General features: G+C 43.0%; 1 protein-coding gene across 2 annotated transcripts in view; it reads left to right on the plus strand.

Annotated features, from left to right (window-relative positions):
• Positions 1-20,969, plus strand: part of phf14 (PHD finger protein 14) — a 157,751-nt gene that overhangs the window by 110,485 nt on the left and 26,297 nt on the right. For both annotated transcript variants that reach the window (XM_086062105.1, XM_086062106.1), the window contains exon 17: positions 8,153-8,270. In XM_086062105.1, the coding sequence (XP_085918231.1) occupies positions 8,153-8,270 (118 nt within the window). The remainder of the gene's footprint in view (positions 1-8,152; positions 8,271-20,969) is intronic.

Raw genomic sequence — 20,969 nt, forward strand, 5'->3', positions numbered from 1 at the left:
GAGATTAAATACCAGATGAAAATGGACACGAATCACCAGCCAAGAGCAACACATCTAGCTGACAAAAGCAATCAGTCACGTCCCCTCAACTAACTTACCTCCAATAAGATTACATCAATCAATAACCGCTCTTATGAGTGATTGGATTTTGTCTGCTTCCAAAGTACAAGGGCTGTAGCGGGGGGAATGTTCAATTTTCCCAATGATTAAAGCAGGCCAAATTGCTTTGATAACATCAAGGACCTTGATGTGTAAGGGCAGTGTTTAGACCAGATAGAGGCTGATGGTAGCAGGTGATTTAAACGTAAGCTTTATTATGTAAATATAGCAAGCAATTTGTAGAAATGTCATCTTTTCATAATGATTGAAATCTGATATTTTGAACCGATGAATGATCTCTCTTCCTTTGTATCTAACCAAGCACAGTCAAAAATATTGGTGTTGTTTGTGTTGAGAGTTTTTTAATGAATTAATTGCAATAATGATATTGACATGGAAGTAAGTGCCAGTGAGGTTGATTTGACTGGGCGCTATGTTGTATCCCAGGACTTTGGATATGGGTAAAGAAACTAGGTCAACTTTTTTCTGCTGCCTTGGTTTTACATAGGTAAATGTTTCCCATGCTGAGACAGCCATGCTTTAAAACAAATGTCATAACATTTTCATTTTCTTTATGTGAACAAATGTATTTGATACATAACATCCATAAGTTATCAATAATACTTGTCACAGGACACACCAAATGGCAAATAATCTTTTAATTCACACAAAATTATTAAATCAAAATTTCCCACTGCGGTAATATGATTTAATTTAAAAAATATATCACAAGGAGCAACAATAAATTAAACAAACTTAGGCTGATGCCTCAGAAGATGAACTGTAAGCTTAATGTGATATTCAAAGTTCAGGCTGATTTCATTTGTTGAGAGGTCAAACTTCCTAAACTTTTAAATTGTTCAAATATCAGATTATGGCTTTATCTGCTATTGGAATTGCATTTCCAGTGATATTTTAACAGTTCTTGAACATTTGGGGTCAATGTATTTTTCCTAAGGTACTAGTTGCTATGGACATTTGAAAGATGCAAAGACCAAAACTTTATATATATACATATTGTAACGAATATTGCCCGTCACCCTCAATTTTTTTTATCTGCCTTTGTAAACACTTCCTCCTGGGGAATGTGTGTGCGTGTCTTACCCCTGTGTTTTCTCAAACCAACCAGATACAGTTCAAAAAGGAAAAACTCTTTGAATTTCCGTCCAGCAGGGACTGGATTTCTTTTTTACAACCCACAGGAAACACATACCTCAGCGCCTACCGAGATCTAAAAGCCTGTTTAGCAAGCAGACTAGCGATAAGACAATTTTTATGGTCGGAGGTTACCTGCAGTTACCTAGTTAGCCACCAGTAGCTCTGTGTGGGGGTGTGGGTGTGTGTGTGTGTCTGTGTCTGTCAGTTTGTCTGTGTGGTGAGGATATGTGCGAATTAGAAAAAACAAGGCTGACTGTCAGTGCAAGATATGAAGTGTAAAATGAAAACAATATTCCCCTCCCCGCAAATAGCCATCTTAGATGTATGTTGATTTTTCTTAAATGCACAACATTAAAATCATACTGAGAATATGTGTCTTCCATTATATACTCTGACTGAATGATTCTTAGCACAGATGGGACGTTACATCAGAATGTCACTGAGCACAACACAAAAACAACAGCACGCATCTCTCCTTTAGTTTCTTGAGGTCTCCCTAATTTGTTGGTATTTAGATGTTTCTGGGGTTGGTGAAAAACTGGTTGGTAACCCGGTGGGTAGTAGGTGATGTCTAGTTGGTGCTGGATTTCACATTAATGCATTTTTTTATCCTTCCTCGGGTTTCCTGACAACCTCACGACTCTAGCTGGATTCTGAAGTATTCGGTTTAGGTGAACGGTATGGGATTTTTAATAGGTTTTAGGTAATTTAATGAGTACACACTCACACAGACGCACACCCCCCACACACACACATGCTGACGCACATACAAAATTACAATTAAAATTAAAAAAAGAGAGAGAGCAATGATGATGACATGTCAAATCGGTAAAATTACCGAATTAACGATACTGAGCCCCCCCACCCAAAAAAAATAAGACTGCTTATCAGTCCCCAGACCACTTTTATGGTCTGGTCTATCTACAGGAATCAGCCATGTGTTTTTGGAAACAACGTCCCTTGGAAGTTATACGGTACAACAGCGCCATCCAGCAGTCACTATCGGTATTTTCCTCAAGAATCCTGCCGCTCGTAATTAATCTGAAGTGTACATAATTCGAGACATAAACAGACTCTATGTACTTGACTGACATCAAGTGACTTCTGTTGTTTATCTTTGTACACAACCTGTATGTCTATCTCAAATGAATGATGTGTGTAACTTCTGTAGCCATCTAAGTTTAGTTAATTAGTAAGCTTAGCGGATTCAATAACTTTATGATCGCGGTAATGTTGGAAATGTGTTCAGAAGGATAAATGAAGCATCTCGCTTGTCAATTCTGATAAAAAAATGATCAAATGCTATCCCAAAAGCTTGGTCTCAGTCGACCAAGTCTGCTTCAAGCGCACGGAAGAGGCGGGACTGCTTGACCCCACCAGGACACAAGCTTAAAAGCCAGCGTGCGAAGGAACTTCCCCCTCTTCTCCCTCTTCGCTCTTCTCTTCTCGCCCCATGAACTTCTCCTGACCATCACGAGAGACGTGGTCGTGGAACACGGCGAGAACAACCACGTGGCTTCCTTCTTTGAGCGCCCCAAAGCACGCATCACGCAAGGACTCGCAACCACACTACACGTCCCAAAACGCGCGTCTGTTCCTGCCGAGAGCCGACCCACCTACCTTTCGCTCTCTGAATCACGCAGCGTCCTGCCGACCCGGTTCCACAACGGCTGTTAGGCACCAAGCCGCTGCGCGCCAGTGACCCATTTCTGCTCCAGCCGTGCGCCTGAGACGCCTTGCAGCACCCAAACCAACTGATTGCAGCCTCTCCACCGCGCAAGCACATCTCCACCAACTGGGACTCTGCCTTCCAAGGACCTGCCACGGCCTCCACGCCGCGCGCACCTCTCCACCAACCGGGGACCTGCAGCAGCCTCTCAGTTGTGCGCCCATCACCATCAGCCAAAGACTCCAGTGCAGCATTCCAGTGCAGCATTCCAGTGCAGCATTCCAGCTGCGCGCGCGCCGACCGCCCAGATCGCCTCCAACTGAGTTTTCTTCAACTGAGGATCAACCTTCACTGAGTCCCTCTCTCCCCCGTGCACCTGAACCAGTCCGTAAGTGTGCCTTCATTGCAATCTGACCATACCACTGGCGCAACGCTTTGATTCAAATTGACAGGTCAAAACGCTTCCATCTCTATTCCCCATATACCTTTTTCATCACCTTTTTATTTTAGTTCGTTAGGTTGCTTGTTTTCTTTTTATCTTTGATTCGCATTTTAATTCAGTTTCATTAATAGCTGTGTTTGATATGTGTGTTTACTAAATAAATTTGTTGTCTAGAGATTCCATTTCTGCCGAATCATTTGTGTTTTCTGAGTGAATTTGTAATTCTCTTATTAAAGCAAAGAACTCCATACTTAACTAAAGTAGCGACTTCAGATTATGAATACTTGAAAATAGGATTTTTATTGTTTATTTTGCTCGCATTTTGTCTCGCAGTAGCCAATCAGTTTCAAGTATCGGCTACGTCACACATAGCGTCCTGTCTGTTGTCACCCCGAGCGCAACAACACGGCCAACAGGGACCGAATGGTGAGCAAGGAAGTAGCATACAAGTGCTGGTAAGTGTATTTACTTGCTGTTGAACTGTACCGAAGTAGCAGCAGTGTTTATCATCCATGCCAAACTTATTTAGCGCAACTGCCGGCCGCCGGAAGTGCTATCACGTACCTCAAAAACCTCTCGCTGCTGAAGACAATAGTCCCCAGGAAAGAAGTGGAAGTAGTCGGCTGTGTACTCGTTTTGTTGAATGGTAAAGTGCTCCTACAGTCGTTTACCAAGGGACGTGCCTCCTCCTCTCTGGTGTGCGCAAATGCAGCAATCGTTCCAAAAACACTACGCCTATTCGGTTTTGGTGTGAATGCAGCATTAGCCTACCTCATGAGCCAAGCTGCCTTGTATACATAATGTTATTCCTTGATATATGACGATGAAGCTCAACCAGTAGCAGAACCCGTTCAGCTTTTTTATGATGCATTTTAAGGACAGGTTTTTCTGTGTAAATAGGAATTAACTGCACAACAAGAAAAAACGACTTTTCTTTCCAACATTTATGTGGTGGAGTGCGCTTCAACAAGCTCCTCCTGCCTCATAAACAGACATAATCCACACTTACACTCAATTATGTACAAATCAATGGAGAGTCACAATGCATGTTGTATCTTATGAAGCAGTAATAGAGGTCAATCCACTCACTGTCTTTATTATTGGTCAGCATTAGGAATGAGAAAAAGGAGTGTAACACAACCAAAGCATTCAGTCTATCTAGTTTGTTTATAGAAAAAGATGTCAGCCGCTTGTGATCGATAGAGCAGCAGCAAATGAGCAGTGAACAGAAACGGCAATATTTAAATGATCATTATGCGCCATTCATTGTCAGCTGAAAATAACTGTCAGTCAGAGTGCTTGCATTGGAGATCAAGACTAATGCTTTGGTCACCACAAACCAAATAAGCAGAACAACAATTAAGCTACATTGCATTCCTATTGTTCTGTTGTTTGTACAATGAGTGCCATTGCAGAACATTGATGTTTTGCTTGACCAGCAAAAGTTTGATTTTTGTCAGAAATGTTTGGATCCTTCCAGAGTAGGAGACCCACATGCACCAATACCTTATTGTATGTAGTGAACTTACTACTGTGCAACTTCATCATATAGTTGCCTGGTACACACTTTTTAACATTTTATTATTTTTATTAGATTTTAAACATTCTAACTAATGTGAGAGACCACACATGGTGAAAAAAAAATGGTGCATGTGCTTTCATTGCTCTTTTAGCACCGGTATGTGGTGTACTAAAGATAACCAACACAGCACACCACATGCATAATGACATGCCCACCAGACTGCTGAGTAATCAAAGAAGAAGAATTAGAGGAAGCTAGGAAAAACTGTTAACATATCTGGTAACAATACAGTGGTGGCAAACTCTGATTGAAATTGTTATTATGGTGAATAACTTGGATATGCTATTAAAACACACAAGCCGCATCAGTTGCTCTCTTATTTCTGAAGTCTGGCAACAGTAAATATAGATCAAGTTTAACATGAATGATTTTCACCCCATATTGTTTTTTATTGTAGCGTAAATCCGGGACCCTAAAAAAAAACTCATCCGGGTCACAGCACCAATTGAAAGGTTCTGATGGAACCCCGTCACCTGGTCCTTATATCTTTATTGCTTGCAATTAGTGGCCGACCGATTAATCGGCCGCCGATTATAATCGACCGATTATTGCCCTTCAGACTGTTATGTCTGGGAAGATCTGGTTTTGGTTGAGGGTCCCGATTAGTCCTGAGTGGGTTCCAGACGTCCCAAACAAAAGTCAACGTCGGTAGCGGAACCATGATGACGGCTCCGGCGTAGAGGCCAGGGGCTGCAGCGGCACAGGCGATCGGGCCAGGGGCTGCAGCGACACAGGCGAACGGGCCAGGGGCTGCAGCGGCACAGGCGAACGGGCCAGGGGCTGCAGCGGCACAGGCGAATGGGCCAGGGGCTGCAGCGGCACAGGCGAACGGGCCAGGGGCTGCAGCGGCACAGGCGAACGGGCCAGGGGCTGCAGCGGCACAGGCGAACGGGCCGGGGGCCGCTGCCGCACGACGTGCGCCGCCGGAACGGGAACTGGTGGCGGCCGCAGGACGTGCGCCGCCGGAACTGGAAGCGGGCGCCGTACGGGCGCCGCCAGAACTGGCAACGGGCGCTCAACTAGCGCCGCCGGAAAAAATGGACGCAACGCGAGCGCCGCCAAAACATCGGCAACGGGCGCTGCAATCAGCGGCACCGGAAAAACAGGCAACGGGCGCTACACGAGCGCCGTCAGAACATCGGCAAAGGGCGCTGTACGAGCGCCGCCAGAACTGGCAACGGGCGCTCCACACGCGCCGCCGGAAACTGGAAGCGGGCGCTGCATGCGCGCCGCCGAAACTGGAACGGTACACTGAATGCACCTTCTTGCTTGTTTGCCAGCATTAGCAACAAGCAAGCGTGTAGCGTATGTGATTCTGTTGCCCCTAAGTGTCCTTTAAGCTAGTGGTTCTCAACTGCGGTCCTCGAGTACCCCTATCCAGCCTGTTTTCCATGTCTCCCTCGGCCAACACAGCTAAGGACCGTTATCAGGCTACATGTAGAGCATGCTGATCGTTTGAAATACCTGTGTTGGCTGTGGGAGACATGGGAAACAGGCTGGATAGGGGTACTCGAGGACCAGGGTTGAGAACCACTGCTTTAAGCTGTTTAATGACACCCCAGTTGGAGTTAACTGTAAAACTAAACACACGACGATAATAATTACATCCACTGTATATTTAAAGACAAAACATGCCCCCCTTTTTTTGCTTTGAGCACCTGCCCCTCCAAAGGTCACTGCACGCCCCTGACAGCAGTTGTACACAAGTAAGAATGGTTCTATTCTTTACACATAAATCTATACAATAACCTTGTATACTTGAAATTTGTTGATAATGTCATATTATGGACTTGTCATTCAAAGAAGAGTAAATCTTAATAGCAAAAGTTTGTGTGTAAGTGACACCCAATGAAAAGCAATGAAGGGAAAATTTTATGTAATATATCGAGTGTTGGGCAAGTTACTTCCAAAATGTAAAATGTTTCATATTACTAGTTAATTGCATTTGAAAGTAACACGTTTCTTTACAATATTACCGTCTGTGTAGAGTAATGAGTTACTCAAGTTTAAGTTACTTTTTTTAAAACATTTTTTTTAATCAGGGATTATTTTATTTAATAATGATTTTGAGATTTTAAAAAACAAATATATAGATGAAGCAGATGATAATGGTAAATATTTTTACTCTATAGCCTGAGATCACTGCCTTTGACTCATATTTGTATCTCAGTGTTTCCTACACCATGTTAATACCACCCAAGTAAACTGGCCACCACCCAAGAAGTTTTCAAAAACATTTAATAAAAAAAAAAATATATATATATAAAACGTGTCGCAACCAGATATGCTGCATGTAACATTAGTTCGCTATCACTCACTTGAGGATCATGAGGTTACGCAACTAACAGGAATGAGAACCCCCCCTCGTTAGTTAGTTTGTTTGTTTGTGCTTGTATTTTGAATGTTTGCCGTTTTACTTTGTGACATCGTGACTGCGAGTGGTGTCACAAACAATGACTTCTCATTTATTGCAGTAACTCGTTATATTACGTCGTTACTGACTAAACGTAATATATTACTGTAACACGTTACTTTTAGGAAACGCGTTATCCCCAACAGTGATTATATATATTCTTAAAAATAATCGGCAGATCGACCGGTAATCTGTATTTTTCTCTATCAAAAATCGATATCTGTATCGATATTCGGCATTGAACTAAAAACTACTTGAAATGCTATGCTAACAGTAACTACCATAACAATGTATATTCACAGTTGAACTCTTTAGTGAATGTCAAAAAGATGTGGAGGTTTTTTTTCTGTTGGATGCGAAAGAAGGTCTAATTTGTCCAAAATGGTTCCTATCATTTATACCCTCTGAGCCACACCCACACAGGAGGGAAGCTCTGCATAACTCATGTGATGATGTGTGACTCTATGGTTTTAACTGGTTCCAAACTAGATATGTGTACCAGAGTGCAGCTAGATAGGAAGATGCTGAGCCAGAAAATAAGTCAAGTCCAACCTAAATACTGTTGTGCCAAAGAGGCCTAATATAACAACTGTATTTACTGTATTTGTCAGGTGACATGAACCAGTGGGCAGTCACTGGCTGTGTAAGGTACAGGGTGAGCGCTGATTAAAGGAAGTGAGACACATTAACAAATTGCCATGAATGACAGCTGCCTCAATGGCCATCATCAATCATCACCCCTCGACTGGATTTGGACCAGGCATAACGTGCTTCCTGTTTGTATCCCAGGTGTGATGAGTGTCAGCTTTGCTACCATTTCGGATGTCTGGAACCTCCACTGAAGAAATCCCCCAAGCAGGCGGGATATGGTTGGATCTGCCAGGAATGTGACATGTCCTCTTCTAAGGTGAGAAGTGCATGCACTGTATGTGTGTGCCTGCTTGAGATAACAATGGGGAATTCCTTGAGGAGTTGGATAACCTGCTCTGAGCATGTGTGTTGATATGTACACTTTTATATATGAAGTGAGACCTCTGGGGTCTAACACAGTCCATTCTAAATGTCTTTGTATTTTGAAATATTGGACCAAACGCCAACTAATTTAACTATCAAATATAGAAATCGGTATTGTGCCACACAGTGAAATAACTCTCCCGCTGTGCTAGCCCTACTTCATGCAAAACTCCCGTTTTTGTGTTTTGTTTTTTCACATTTGTGCTGTGTGCAAACTTCATTTACTTTTACCAGTAACATATGTTACACATATATATTTACACATCTGAACAAATCTCACAAGTGTTCCCTTTATTAAGACACAAGAATTATTCAAATAGACGTTGTGGTTGCAGAGATTTCCTCTTTTTATTTTGGGTATGTAATTTTCAAGCAAAAGCCTAAAAAACACCTAAGGGCTTAAGGGTTAACACCTGAAAAATAGCTTAGGGCTCAACTGATGTACGCACGCACCAATTTGTGCACAAGACACGTGTAAGCATGGTTGATCTATCTCTTGTAGAATCAGTTAATTAGAATCAGTTCATTAAAAAGAACCATTTAAAGGTAAAGGTTTCGTTTACCAAATCATTCCTGAACCGGAAATGGCAACACGTTCACTCACTGACTCGTTCACTCACTGATACGTTCACGTTTTCGCGAACGGGAAGCTTCCTCACTGACTTGTTCATGAACACCAATAGCGTAGCTGTATATTCAGGAAAGTCCCACCCATGTCTGATGCTGCCTGCTGATTGGTCGTTTGCGAAGATTGACGACATGAGCATGTCTGATCTCAAATGAACTGAGAATTTAAAAAATCACTTCAGGAAGTGACCCGTTCACTACCTTCACTGAAAAGATGTTTGATCCTCGTCATAGAGGCAAAAAACTGATATGATATGGTAGCAGCCAGTTTGTGGCATCATGCTGTGTATATCACAGGCAAATATGTTGTTGAAAAATGTTTATTTCCTGTGACTGTTTAGGCAATAGTTATTTTGCTGTGAATGTCTCTGATTGGTCAATCAGAGGAACGAGAAATTATTGGCCTGCTGCTGTTTTTGTGATTGCTTGGAGACATTTACAAGCGGTTATGAATAACGCGGCCGCAACGTGCACGCCCTCTCTTCGAGATGGACACGCCCCGCAAGCACTTAGCATAGCAGTTAGCATCGCAAAGTCACGTCACGGCTGATCATGGCACAATAACCACGTTGTATTGTTTATCTTGTCGAAACACCACGCAACCACTTCAGCATTACCCAAACACCGTATGTTTTAGTTTTTTTTGTCATAAGGAGTACGTCTAAAAACGAGTGCTCCAGAATGTGCCGTTGAAACTTTAGTTCACTTCTACGGCAAACAACACCAGATGTTTTTATGTCCTCCTCATGTGTCTTTAGCCTGTTCATATTTGGTCGTGTGTTGAAGCTCTAGTTTGTGTTTCGTGACTCTTATCTTTAACGGTAACAGTTTTCCTGCATAATTTGCAAATTGTATTTTGCATCATATCTAATGTAACGAGACAACCTCCACACGACGAAGGTACCGTAGCTCCCACTTTAGGCATTAAATCCTCTTTTGAGGCCGAAGACGCAAAATAACTGGCTGCTCACGCTCTCCGACATTGTTGTTATGCAATAGCGAACAACCCGTGTACGTCCAAATGGACACAATGATGTATGTTGTTATGCATTACGTCATCACATCCCTACAGTGTCAATATTCACAATATTTCAATTTTTTATCACTACAAAAAATACACCGGTAATATCGTAGAAGATATAATATGGCACGCCTCTAATTGATACAACGAACCTGAACCCATTACCAAATAATGAACAATCAAGCTCAAAGCAGTGTTTCTTGTAGGATTTTTTTCAGCAGCGGGGTCAGGGACGTAAAAATTCGGTAGATTTTTTCACGTTGTGCCTGGAGTCGGGGGGTGGGTGGGCAGTTAGTTAGTTAGATAGATGGATGGATGAATGGATGGATGGATAGATGGATAGATAGATAGATAGATAGATAGATAGATAGATAGATAGATAGATAGAAAGAAAGAAAGAAAGAAAGAAAGAAAGAAAGAAAGAAAGAAAGAAAGAAAGAAAGAAAGAAAGAAAGAAAGAAAGAAAGAAAGAAAGAAAGAAAGAAAGAAAGAAAGAAAGAAAGAAAGAAAGAAAGAAAGAAAGAAAGAAAGAAACTAATTCAAGAGCAACATTTTCCGGGAACCCAAGGAACATTTTAATTGTAATCCAAGCAGGCATAAATATACATATATATAATACAAGTAATCAACTGTGCAATTATGGCACAACATTTTAATTGTAATCAAAACAGGCATAAATCTACATATATATATAATACAAGTAATCAATTGTGCAGTCATTTCACAACACAGTCAATTTTGTAGAGTACCTTTTACTTTAAAAATAGTATTTTTGGTCCCACTCTAAACAGAGTAAAATTTACACTTGGTAGAGAGTAAAAGTATTTTTAAAATTGGCCTATCCCATGACAAAAACCTTGTAAAGTTTTGTTCACTCAGAAATTCTAAATTCATTTTAGAAGGAAAGAGTACATTTTACTAGTTTATTTAAACCAAACAAATCAAGGGCTGAGGAACATACTCACGACCTTCAGCTTGGGAGACGAACACACAAAATGCTTTGAGTACATTTTACTCTGAATATTTTACCAAATTGACTCCTTTTAAAGTAAAATGTACTACACAATTTTCTGTGTAGTGCAAAAGGAAAAGTACAGTATCATAGTGACAGATCAGATCAGTCTACAAACGCCTCACAAATTACTACACACTGTACAGGAAACCTGATCTGGATTTCAGGTGTGTTGGTTAGAGGCAACAAGACAAAAACAAGCAACAATGGAGGACAACAATGTGGCCTTTCTTCTGATGATATCACTGTTTGTTTAAAGAAGGTAAGCATTGTTGAGAAAAAGCATGTTTTGTGCGCTTCGTACAAGCACATAAGGCTTTTCGCACTACTGAGACACAATATCAGTTGCAGAAATTCCAACTTGACTTTCAGCATGACTGAATCCAGTCCTCAATAGATTAACGATTTGTAACCTTATTTTGTAATTATAAAAAAAAAAAGTTTAAATCAGCTGAATCATTTTTATTCATTGTGATCACGATGACATTGGATTAGATTGTTTGTCTCAACTCACCAATCACTAACAATTCCTCATCACTTTTGAATGCCCTCAGCTAGGGGTGGTTGATATGGGCAAAAATAAATAAATCCGATATTTGAAATAAAAAAACAAAACTGACGATATAAAAAAAAAATACTGTAAATCTGCACTAGCTTCGCAGAACAATTATGAATAGATAGTGTTTCTGAACAACAGCTGTTTATATTTTAAATTTCTTCATACAGCTTCTGCAAAACATTGTACAGCTATATTCTAGGGCTGGGTTTAAAAAAATAAAATAATCAAGCGATTTTCCTTCCCGATATAGATTAACTCTTTGACCGCCATAAACGTTATAAAACGTTTAGCATAAACCTACGGAAGGGCGCCGAGGACGTTAAAAGACGTTCACTATGTTTTTTTTGTTTTTTTTGGAAACGGGTGGAGGAAAGCCTTGGGCAGCTGTGCTGAAAGTATCAAGCAGATCTGGTTAGTATAATGACTCGTTTTGGCCCCTAGATGGCAGCGATGACTCTCTTTGCACAAGGTTGGATGGGCCGCCCACCGTGGGCGTCAGTAGAAGACGTGAGGCGGAGCTAGAGTGTTGAGGGGACAATGGCTGATGAAGCCACAATGGCAACCGGTTGCAAGCAGCTCACGCTTGAGCATTTTTTTCAAAGACGGAAAGCATCGATCAATACTAAAAAGCGCATTGATGTCGACGATGATGATGACTCCGAGCTTGATGCCAAAGTTGGAAGCCTTGACGCGACCGTTATGATCACGTAGTAAGCCTCACCGGCTAAGCGCTGCTAACGCCGGAAAACGCGCACAATAACCGACCGGGTACTTCTACACAATCGGACATTCGATCGGGCGATGGAGAGTAGTCGAAAAGCATCGACCAATGCACATTGATGATGATGATGATGGTGAATCCCGAGGTTGACGCCACAGTTGGACGCGGCCTTTATTCTCACGTCATAAAGCCTCACCGGCTAGCGCTGCTAACGCCGGAGCTGCACAAGCGGACATTCGATCGGACAATGAAGAGTACCCCGAGTCCAATGCATATTAATCGGAGGAGAGGGTACAGTCTGATTACGGAGAAGACACTGGTTCTGGACTAGGACGCCACCATGAATGGAGTGGATAAGATGGATCAGAACATCTTTTACCACCCAGTATAGCAACTGAAGGACATGAGGAAGCCAGACGTAACACCACCGTAACGTAACCGTAACATGATCCTGATATTAGACTTTATGGCAACACACACTGCCGTATATACTTGCTATTCCCCGGAAAAAACGGCCTGCAAGAAAGTGTAGCTTCTGCACGCGAAGAGGCAATCGCAGTGAAACTAATCTGTTGTGCAAATCATGTTGCGTCTCCTTGCACACAGGGGAGTGTTTCACAAAAAGAAAAACTGTCGTTGAAACATCCACATAATTGTAAATAGTACCACAGTTGCACACATTTGTAAATAGTTTGCCAAATTGTTGTCAAATTGTTACACTGTTGAATGTAAATAAACGTATTTTGCTATCAAAAAACACTTTTTCATTCTTGGTGGTAGTGTTTTATAGAAGTAAAGCACTATTTAGGTGTTTGTGGCATCATTCATGGACAAAAAGAAGTGTAAAATTCACTAGAGTGCATGAAATAATATCGTTTCACTAAAAGCTTGATTTCTCCGTATTTTGGTCGAAAACAAGCGCATTTGGATCAAACTAACCATTTTCTATTGTTGATTACTAAAGAACGGAATAAGGTAGAAACAAACTATTTTTTCTAATGAAAGATGAAAGTTCAATCTTTCATTTGGTAGTATGTGTGTTTCCATAGTCCAAACAGAACATTTTCTGCGGACCTTGAAAGATCAGTCAAAATGCTTAAATCGGCTGGCACTGACAGCATCCCTTTTCTGAAAACGTCTGGCAGTCAAAGAGTTAATCAACATCTAAAAAATCTGATTACATGTTTTTTCCTGTAACTGTAACGGAATATAGTAAAAACAAAAAACAAAACAAAAAACCCCCCCAGTAATCTGATTACGTAACGGCGGTACATGTATTCCTTTACTCCCCAAGCCTGATTAGGAGTAGGGCAGGTCTGGGGGATTGGGGACCTGGGGGCGGCTGGGGCTGGGTTGGGGTGGATGGCGGGGATGGATGGGGGGCGGGGGGGCGGGGGTTGGGTCCGGTGGGGTGCCTGGCGGGCCTGCAGTGCCCCGTCCTGCTGCGTTGGGTCGGGGGCACGGGCCGTGTTGGGGTGGGGGGCGCTCCTGCTCCTGGGTTTGCTCTCCGGCCGGTGGCCCTGGCGGGGCCCGGGGGTCGTCCTTTGGCGCTGCCACGGCCTGAGGGGTCCTGAGGTGTTGCGCTTGCTCTGTCCTGGCAGGGGTCGACGGCTCCCCTCTTTGGTGGAGATTTTCATGCATGCCAGATCCACCACACCAGCATCTATCGAAACTCCTCAGGTCATTGAATCGGTGGAGGCTGGTGTCTGTGGATCTCACTCGGCTTCGTCTGTCCTTCCTTCCTTTCCTCAGTCTATCCTTCGGTCTCTTGAGGTCTCCCTGATTTTTTTGGGGGGATTTGTTGGAATTTAGATGTTTCTGGGGTTGGGGAAGAATTGTGGTGGGTGGCCCGGTGGGTGGTGTCTGGTCGGTGCTGGATTTCACCTTCCTTGGTTTTCTTTGGTCCCCTCGGGTCTCCTGACGGCGGTGTTCGGTTTAGGTGAACGGTATGGGATTTTTTCTAATAGGTTTTTGGTGAGCTAACAAATACACGCACGCACACACGCACATACTCACCCACATACAATATATATATATATATATATATATATATATATATATATATATATATATATATATATATATATATATTAAAAAAAAAAAAAAAAAAAGGAGTAGGCCGGCTAGTAGATTGCTACCAACTTTTCATTAAAAATCTAATGAAGTCTAACGGGGGAAGCTTTCATTTGGACCATTTCAACCGTTGAAAAGTTGATGTTTTTTATTTAATCTCTTTTAAACATGTATAGCGTGTCATTACTGACTTCCCTCTGCCGGGACACTACAGCTAAGCTTATTTAAGTGCTTAATATTTGGCTGAATGTGTGCACTTTACCGGGAGTCCGACAGAGAAGGGACACTGGGACACAAAGGAAGAGATGGGTAGGATCTTTCTTCACTGAAGAGAAACAGGTTTTTCAATGTCCGTCACTCCATTAGTTTCATTACACGTACGTCCACTAGCAAGCTTTATGATGCTTCCGTCTGTTCCCTGTGTTTCAGGATATTGACAAAATAAATGTGGTAAATACATTTTCATATTTAGCCTCTTTTCTGTCTGTATGGTTCTTTCTTTTCTCTCTGGAAATTGTGAAGAGTGAACGGAGGTTTACAAGCGTACACTTCCGTCTTCTCGAGCTTTGCTATGGTGTTTTTTTTTGCCGATAAACTCCATTAGGACAGTTAAATACGGCACAAAGTGCACCTGTTGTTTTGTCACAAACCATGCTTGCGAGCTTTAAGGTGTACAGTTACACAAACACTTTCAGTACTCCAATCGCCGCCATTTAAATGACGGCTATTTTGGTAGTCACTCTTTTTTTATTTATTTTTATTTTTTTACTGGATTTTCATGCATGCGCAAATATATTGCTCACTATCCCTGTAGGTGAACCGCAAAAATTAAATCAACACAGCTGGAGTGCTGAGTTGAGCGATATCAGTGGCTCAGGCTGAAGGTGGTGAGCAAATTAGGTGGACACAGGAAATACCCTGAACTAAAGCAGTAATGTTATGCCTGAAGGAAGACCACATTTCCCATGAGGACAAGCGCATTGCGTCGTTTTTGAGCTCACGCCAGCAAGTAAGGCCAATGTTGATCCTTGGTACGTTCTCTTTTTCTTTTTGTCTCCTCAGACAAAACTTTGCATTTGTTTTGCAGCTTCTGCCAGAAAGCAGTAATCGTGCATCGACATTCAAATTGACTTCCGTCTTTGTAACGAATGGGGAAAGGGGGATTAATAATAATACATAATAATAATAATAATACATTTTATTTATAGGCGCCTTTCTGGACACTCAAGGTTACCTTACAACAACAATTTAAAACATACAAATACAATGTTAAAAACGACATAAAATAAAATTGAAAAAAAAAAAGATGATGCAGTTATAGACAAAGTGAGCAGGCTTGTCTAAACAGATGAGTTTTGAGGCTGGATTTGAAATGTGTTAGTTAGTCTATGTTACGGAGGTCAGCGGGTACAAGCCAACAAGAGCTGTATAGTTTGTAATAAGCCGTGGCTGCGAGGAAAGGCGCCAACCTCCATGGTGTCCACCAAAAATTGAAAGCCAAGAAACTGGGTAAAGATTACATATTATTGAGACTGAACAACTATAAGCTTGGCGCATTCATTCTGGAAAGACAAGGCTTAACCTGCATGCTGTTGCATTTACTCACCTCAAGGAAGAACTGGAGGCTTCTCTTTTCAATTATCAATCAAGATTTCTATTGAAATTTGTGCGTAACTGATGAAGTCAAATCTGAGAGAGCTTGGTGTCAAAAATGTGGAGGAATACCAAACCGATTCTTGACTCATCGAGCCATTTTCAACAATAAAAAGATAATATTTTGTCTACAATTAATGTGATAACATAATTATTTTTCAAGAACAATTAGTACCTTTGAAAACTATTTTTTTCCACTTGTCAACTGTAGATGACATCATCTGTGCTGAGGAAACAGCCAATCTTGGTTCAGTTCGCTGACCAAACCCAGAACAGGTGGGCCGTGATTGGTCGTTATCTATTTCCTCAGCACAGGTGATGTCGTCTTCAGTCGACAGCAAGTGGATAAATTGTTTTTTAAAGGCATTCATTGTACATGAAAAAATAATGACGTTATCAAATGTATTCTGGTCCAAAAATCAACTTTGTACTGCTGAAAATGGCTCAATGAGTCAAGAATCCCTTTAATCAAACATGTGGTTCAGGTTTCATGTGTGCATAGGTGAACCCCTAGAGAAGCTAATGAGACTAGAAGCAGATCATATGGAAGATGATAAACATCATGTGTTGTGGAAAGCTGCAAAGTTTCTTCGTGCTGATTGTATGAACTGCATGAGGCAAACTCGCTAGGAACATTCAATTTAAATATCCTTCTGTTGCAAGCAGGTTCAACACTGCCACATTAGAGTACAGTGATAGCAGCAGTGAATCACAAAACTAGAAAACAAAAAAATAAGAGAAAAGAAGATACATATTAATACTAACAACTGTTGTAATTTGGAAATGTACTTTAAAAAAATCATAACCTTGTTTTTCTAATTCTGGCTAAGAAGATGGCTATTTTATGTTAAATTTATGAAAACCTAGGTGATTTCTTTCTTTCTTTTAACACTGAGGCACTGATTTGCAAAAATAATAGCATGGTATTAAGTTGCCAGTCCTAGATACATTTTATTCAAATGAGTTTGATCTACAATACAGAAAGCCAGAAAAGTTATGCAAATTAGACAATATTTATTACCGTAAGGACTCATTTGCATATTGTTAGAAAACGATCCTTAAGTTTTCCGTGTGTTCGTCATATTCCGGATAATGAGAATGTTGATTTTTATAATACAGACTGGAGATCGGTGAACAGGTCCTTCGAAGGATTTATTTTACTGAAATTTCTGGACACAGACAAGTTACAGACAAAACGCTGCAGTTCCCCTTGCCAGTGTGTTGATCCCTCCCAATTGCAGTCGTCTTGTACTTTCAGCATAGCGGTCCCCCCCAAAACCCCTCCCCTCTCTCCTTTCTCACCAGTGCTGCCCTTAAACCCCACCCCTCTCCCAAGACAGACAGTACTCAATACACATTGACAGATGGCCGATTGATGTGGAAATATAGTAGGTCTCAGACAAACTGGCACCTTGGAGCAAATACAATTTTACAAAGGAATCCTTTTTAACACCTTTTCTCCCCCAAAACAGATGGCTAATTACGTGGGAAAAGGAAGGAAGAATCTTCAAACATTCCATCACATTATTACACTCATCAAGCTTTGCTGAGGAAATTAAAGCAGTTATGACTAAATCTAAACAGTTATAATTAAATCTGAGCAGAAGACTGTCAACAATATTTATACACTATATTTCCGAAAACTTGTAATTGAAAAAGTTTTAAACTAAGATAATCAACAAGACATGTTTTATGGCAATATCTATTAGATGTTTTGTTGTGGTTGTTCACCTGTAGTCTTATGCATATTTGAGGGCAAGGTTATTTATTTGGACACATTCTGGGGGGGTTCGCGTAGACGAACGATTCGATGAACGAATCATTTGAGCGGTTCTTTTTAATGAACTGATTCTAAAGATTCAGTTCACTTAAAATAACTGTCATGCCCATCACTAATACTCTGCCAAATGTGAAAGTTATAGGACTATTTATGCTATTGTAGTACCTAACTATTTGCATTTAGATCATTCCACCAGGACCATATCCAGGGAGGATGGTGGGAGTGTGGTGTTTGGTTTTACTGGAGATGTGGAGCTGGGTGTCATCCGTGTAGCAGTGAAAGTGAAAGTGATGTTTCCTGAAGATGTTACCAAGAGGGAGAAGGTAGATTAGGAACAGCAAGGGGCCAAGGACAGAACTCTGAAGAACACCTGAAGTGAGGGGAAAGGGGCGAGATCTAAAACATTTGAGCTGGATTAACTGGGTGCGGTCAAAAAGATAGGAGCGAAACCAGGAGAGGGGGTGCTGGTGATAACGATGAAAGAGAGTCTGTACAGGAGGATGGAGTGGGAGATGGTGTCAAAGGCTGCACTGAGATCAAACTGGAGAGGATGGAGAGTGAACCAAAGTCAGCAGAGAGAAGAAGGTCATTTGATATTTTGAGGAGGGCAGTTTCGGTGTTATGGAGGGAAGGGAAGCCAGATTGAAATTGTTCGTAAAGGTTATTGGAGGAAAGATGGGTGTGAAGTTGAGCTGCGACTGTTTTTTCGAGAAGTTTGGAAATGAATGGAAGGTTTGAAATGGGGTGGAAGTTATTCAGGTGGTAGTGATCAGAGCCAGGTTTCTTGAGTATGGGAGTGACAGCAGCAGTTTTGAGATGGGAGGGTACATTGCCGGTGGAGAGGGAAGTTTAAATAATGTTAGTGATGAGAGGGGAAAGGGACGGAATAGAGGCTTTGACAATAACAGTCTGGAGAAGGTCAAGTTGACAGGTGGAGGTTCTTTAATTTCTGAATGAAGGTGGAGATTTGGTTGACCGATCGGGAGGTGAATGCAGAGAACAGGTATGTAGAAGCTGGGGAGAATGGAGCAGGAGGGTTAAGAGTAGATGAGGGATTGACTTGCAGGTGGATTTTGAATTTTAGAGGTAAAAAATGAAGTCAGGGTATTACAGAAATCAGTGGAATTAAGATGTGATGGAAGAGTGTCAGCAGGTTTTGTGAATTTAGAAACAAGTGAAAAGAGTGTCTTGGTGAGTAATAGGTGGATTTGGCTTTGGAGTGAAAAGAGTGTCTTGGGGAGTAATAAGTGGATTTGGCTTTGGAGATATGGGGCCCGGCTGGGCACAGCCCAAAAAGGCAACGTGGGTCCCCCTTCCCATGGGCTCACCACCGGTGGAAGGGGCCAAAGGGGTCGGGTGCGCAGTGAGTTGGGTGGCAGCCAAAGGCGGGGGCCTTGGCGGTCCGACCCCCGGCTACTGAAGCTAGCTCTGGGGGCATGGAATGTCACCTCTCTGACAGGGAAGGAGCCCGAGCTGGTGTGCGAGGCTGAGAAGTTCCGACTAGATATAGTCGGACTCGCCTCCACACACGGCTTGGGTTCTGGTACCAATCCACTCGAGAGGGGCTGGACCCTCTTCCACTCTGGAGTTGCCCACTGTGCGAGGCGCAGAGCAGGTGTGGGCATACTCATTGTCCCCCGGCTAGGCGCCTGTACGTTGGGGTTTACCCCGGTGAATGAGAGGGTAGCCTCCCTCCGCCTTCGGGTAGGGGGGACGGGTCCTGACTGTTGTTTGTGCTTATGCACCGAACAGCAGCTCAGAGTACCCACCCTTTCTGGAGTCCTTGGAGGGTGTGCTGGAGAGCGCTCCCCCTGGGGACTCCCTCGTTCTGCTGGGGGACTTCAACGCTCACGTGGGTAATGACAGTGAGACCTGGAGTGGCGTGATTGGGAGGAACGGACCCCCGATCAAAACCCGAGTGGTGTTTTGTTATTGGACTTCTGTGCTCGCCACGGACTGACCATAGCGAACACCATGTTCAAGCACAAGGGTGTCCATATGTGCACTCGGCACCAGGACACCCTAGACAGTTCGATGATCGACTTTGTAGTCGTGTCATCGGATTTGCGGCCGTATGTGTTGGACACTCGGGTTAAGAGAGGGGCGGAGCTGTCAACTGATCACCACCTGGTGGTGTGTTGGCTCCGATGGCGGGGTAAGATGCTGGTCCGACCAGGCAGACCCAAACGTATTGTGAGGGTCTGCTGGGAACGTCTGGCAGAATCCCCTGTCAGAAAGAGTTTCAACACCCCCCTCCGGCAGAACTTCTCCCTTGTCCCGGGGAGGCGGGGGACATTGAGTCCGAGTGGACCATGTTCCGCACTTCCATTGTTGAGGCGCCCGATCGGAGCTGTGGCCGTAAGGTGGTTGGTGCCTCGAACCCGCTGGTGGACACCAGCGGTAAGGGATGCCGTCAAGCTGAAGCTCCGGAGGCTGCTGACCGGTACTGGCTGGCCAAGCGGAATGCGGCTTCGGCGTTCGCTGAGGCAAAAACTCGGACAGGGGAGGAGTTGAGGCCATGGAAAACGATTTCCGGACGGCTTTGAGGAAATTCTGGTCCACCATCCGGCGTCTCAGGAGAGGAAAGCAGTGCGCCATTAACACTGTGTATAGTCGAGATGGGAATGCTGTTGACCTCGACTCGGGACGTCGTGAATCGGTGGGGAGAATACTTCGAAGACCTCCTCAATTCCACCGACATGCCTTCCTTTGAGGAAGCAGGGTCTGGGGACTCTGAGGTGGGCTCCCCTATCTCTGGGGTCGAAGTCACTGAGGTGGTTGGAAAGCTTCTCGTGGCAGGGCCTCAGGGGTGGATGAGATCCGTCCGGAGTTCATAAAGGCTCTGGATGTTGTGGGGCTGTCGTGGTTGACACGTCTCTTCTACCACATCGCGTGGACATCAGGGACAGTGCCTCTGGATTGGCAGACCGGGGTGGTGGTTCCTCTTTTTAAGAAGGGGGACCGGAGGGTGTGTTCCAACTTTAGAGGGATCACACTCCTGAAGCGGTTGGGATGAAGATCAGCACCTCCAAATCCGAGACCATGTTCCTCAGTCGGAAAAGGGTGGCTTGCCCTCTCCGGGTCGGGGATGAGATCCTGCCCCAAGTGGAGGAGTTCAAGTATCTTGGGGTCTTGTTCACGAGTGA

This window comes from Leptonotus elevatus, chromosome 19, assembly GCF_054856555.1.
Source record: "Leptonotus elevatus isolate MCC_2025b chromosome 19, RoL_Lele_1.0, whole genome shotgun sequence".
NCBI classification, from domain to species: Eukaryota; Metazoa; Chordata; class Actinopteri; order Syngnathiformes; family Syngnathidae; genus Leptonotus; species Leptonotus elevatus.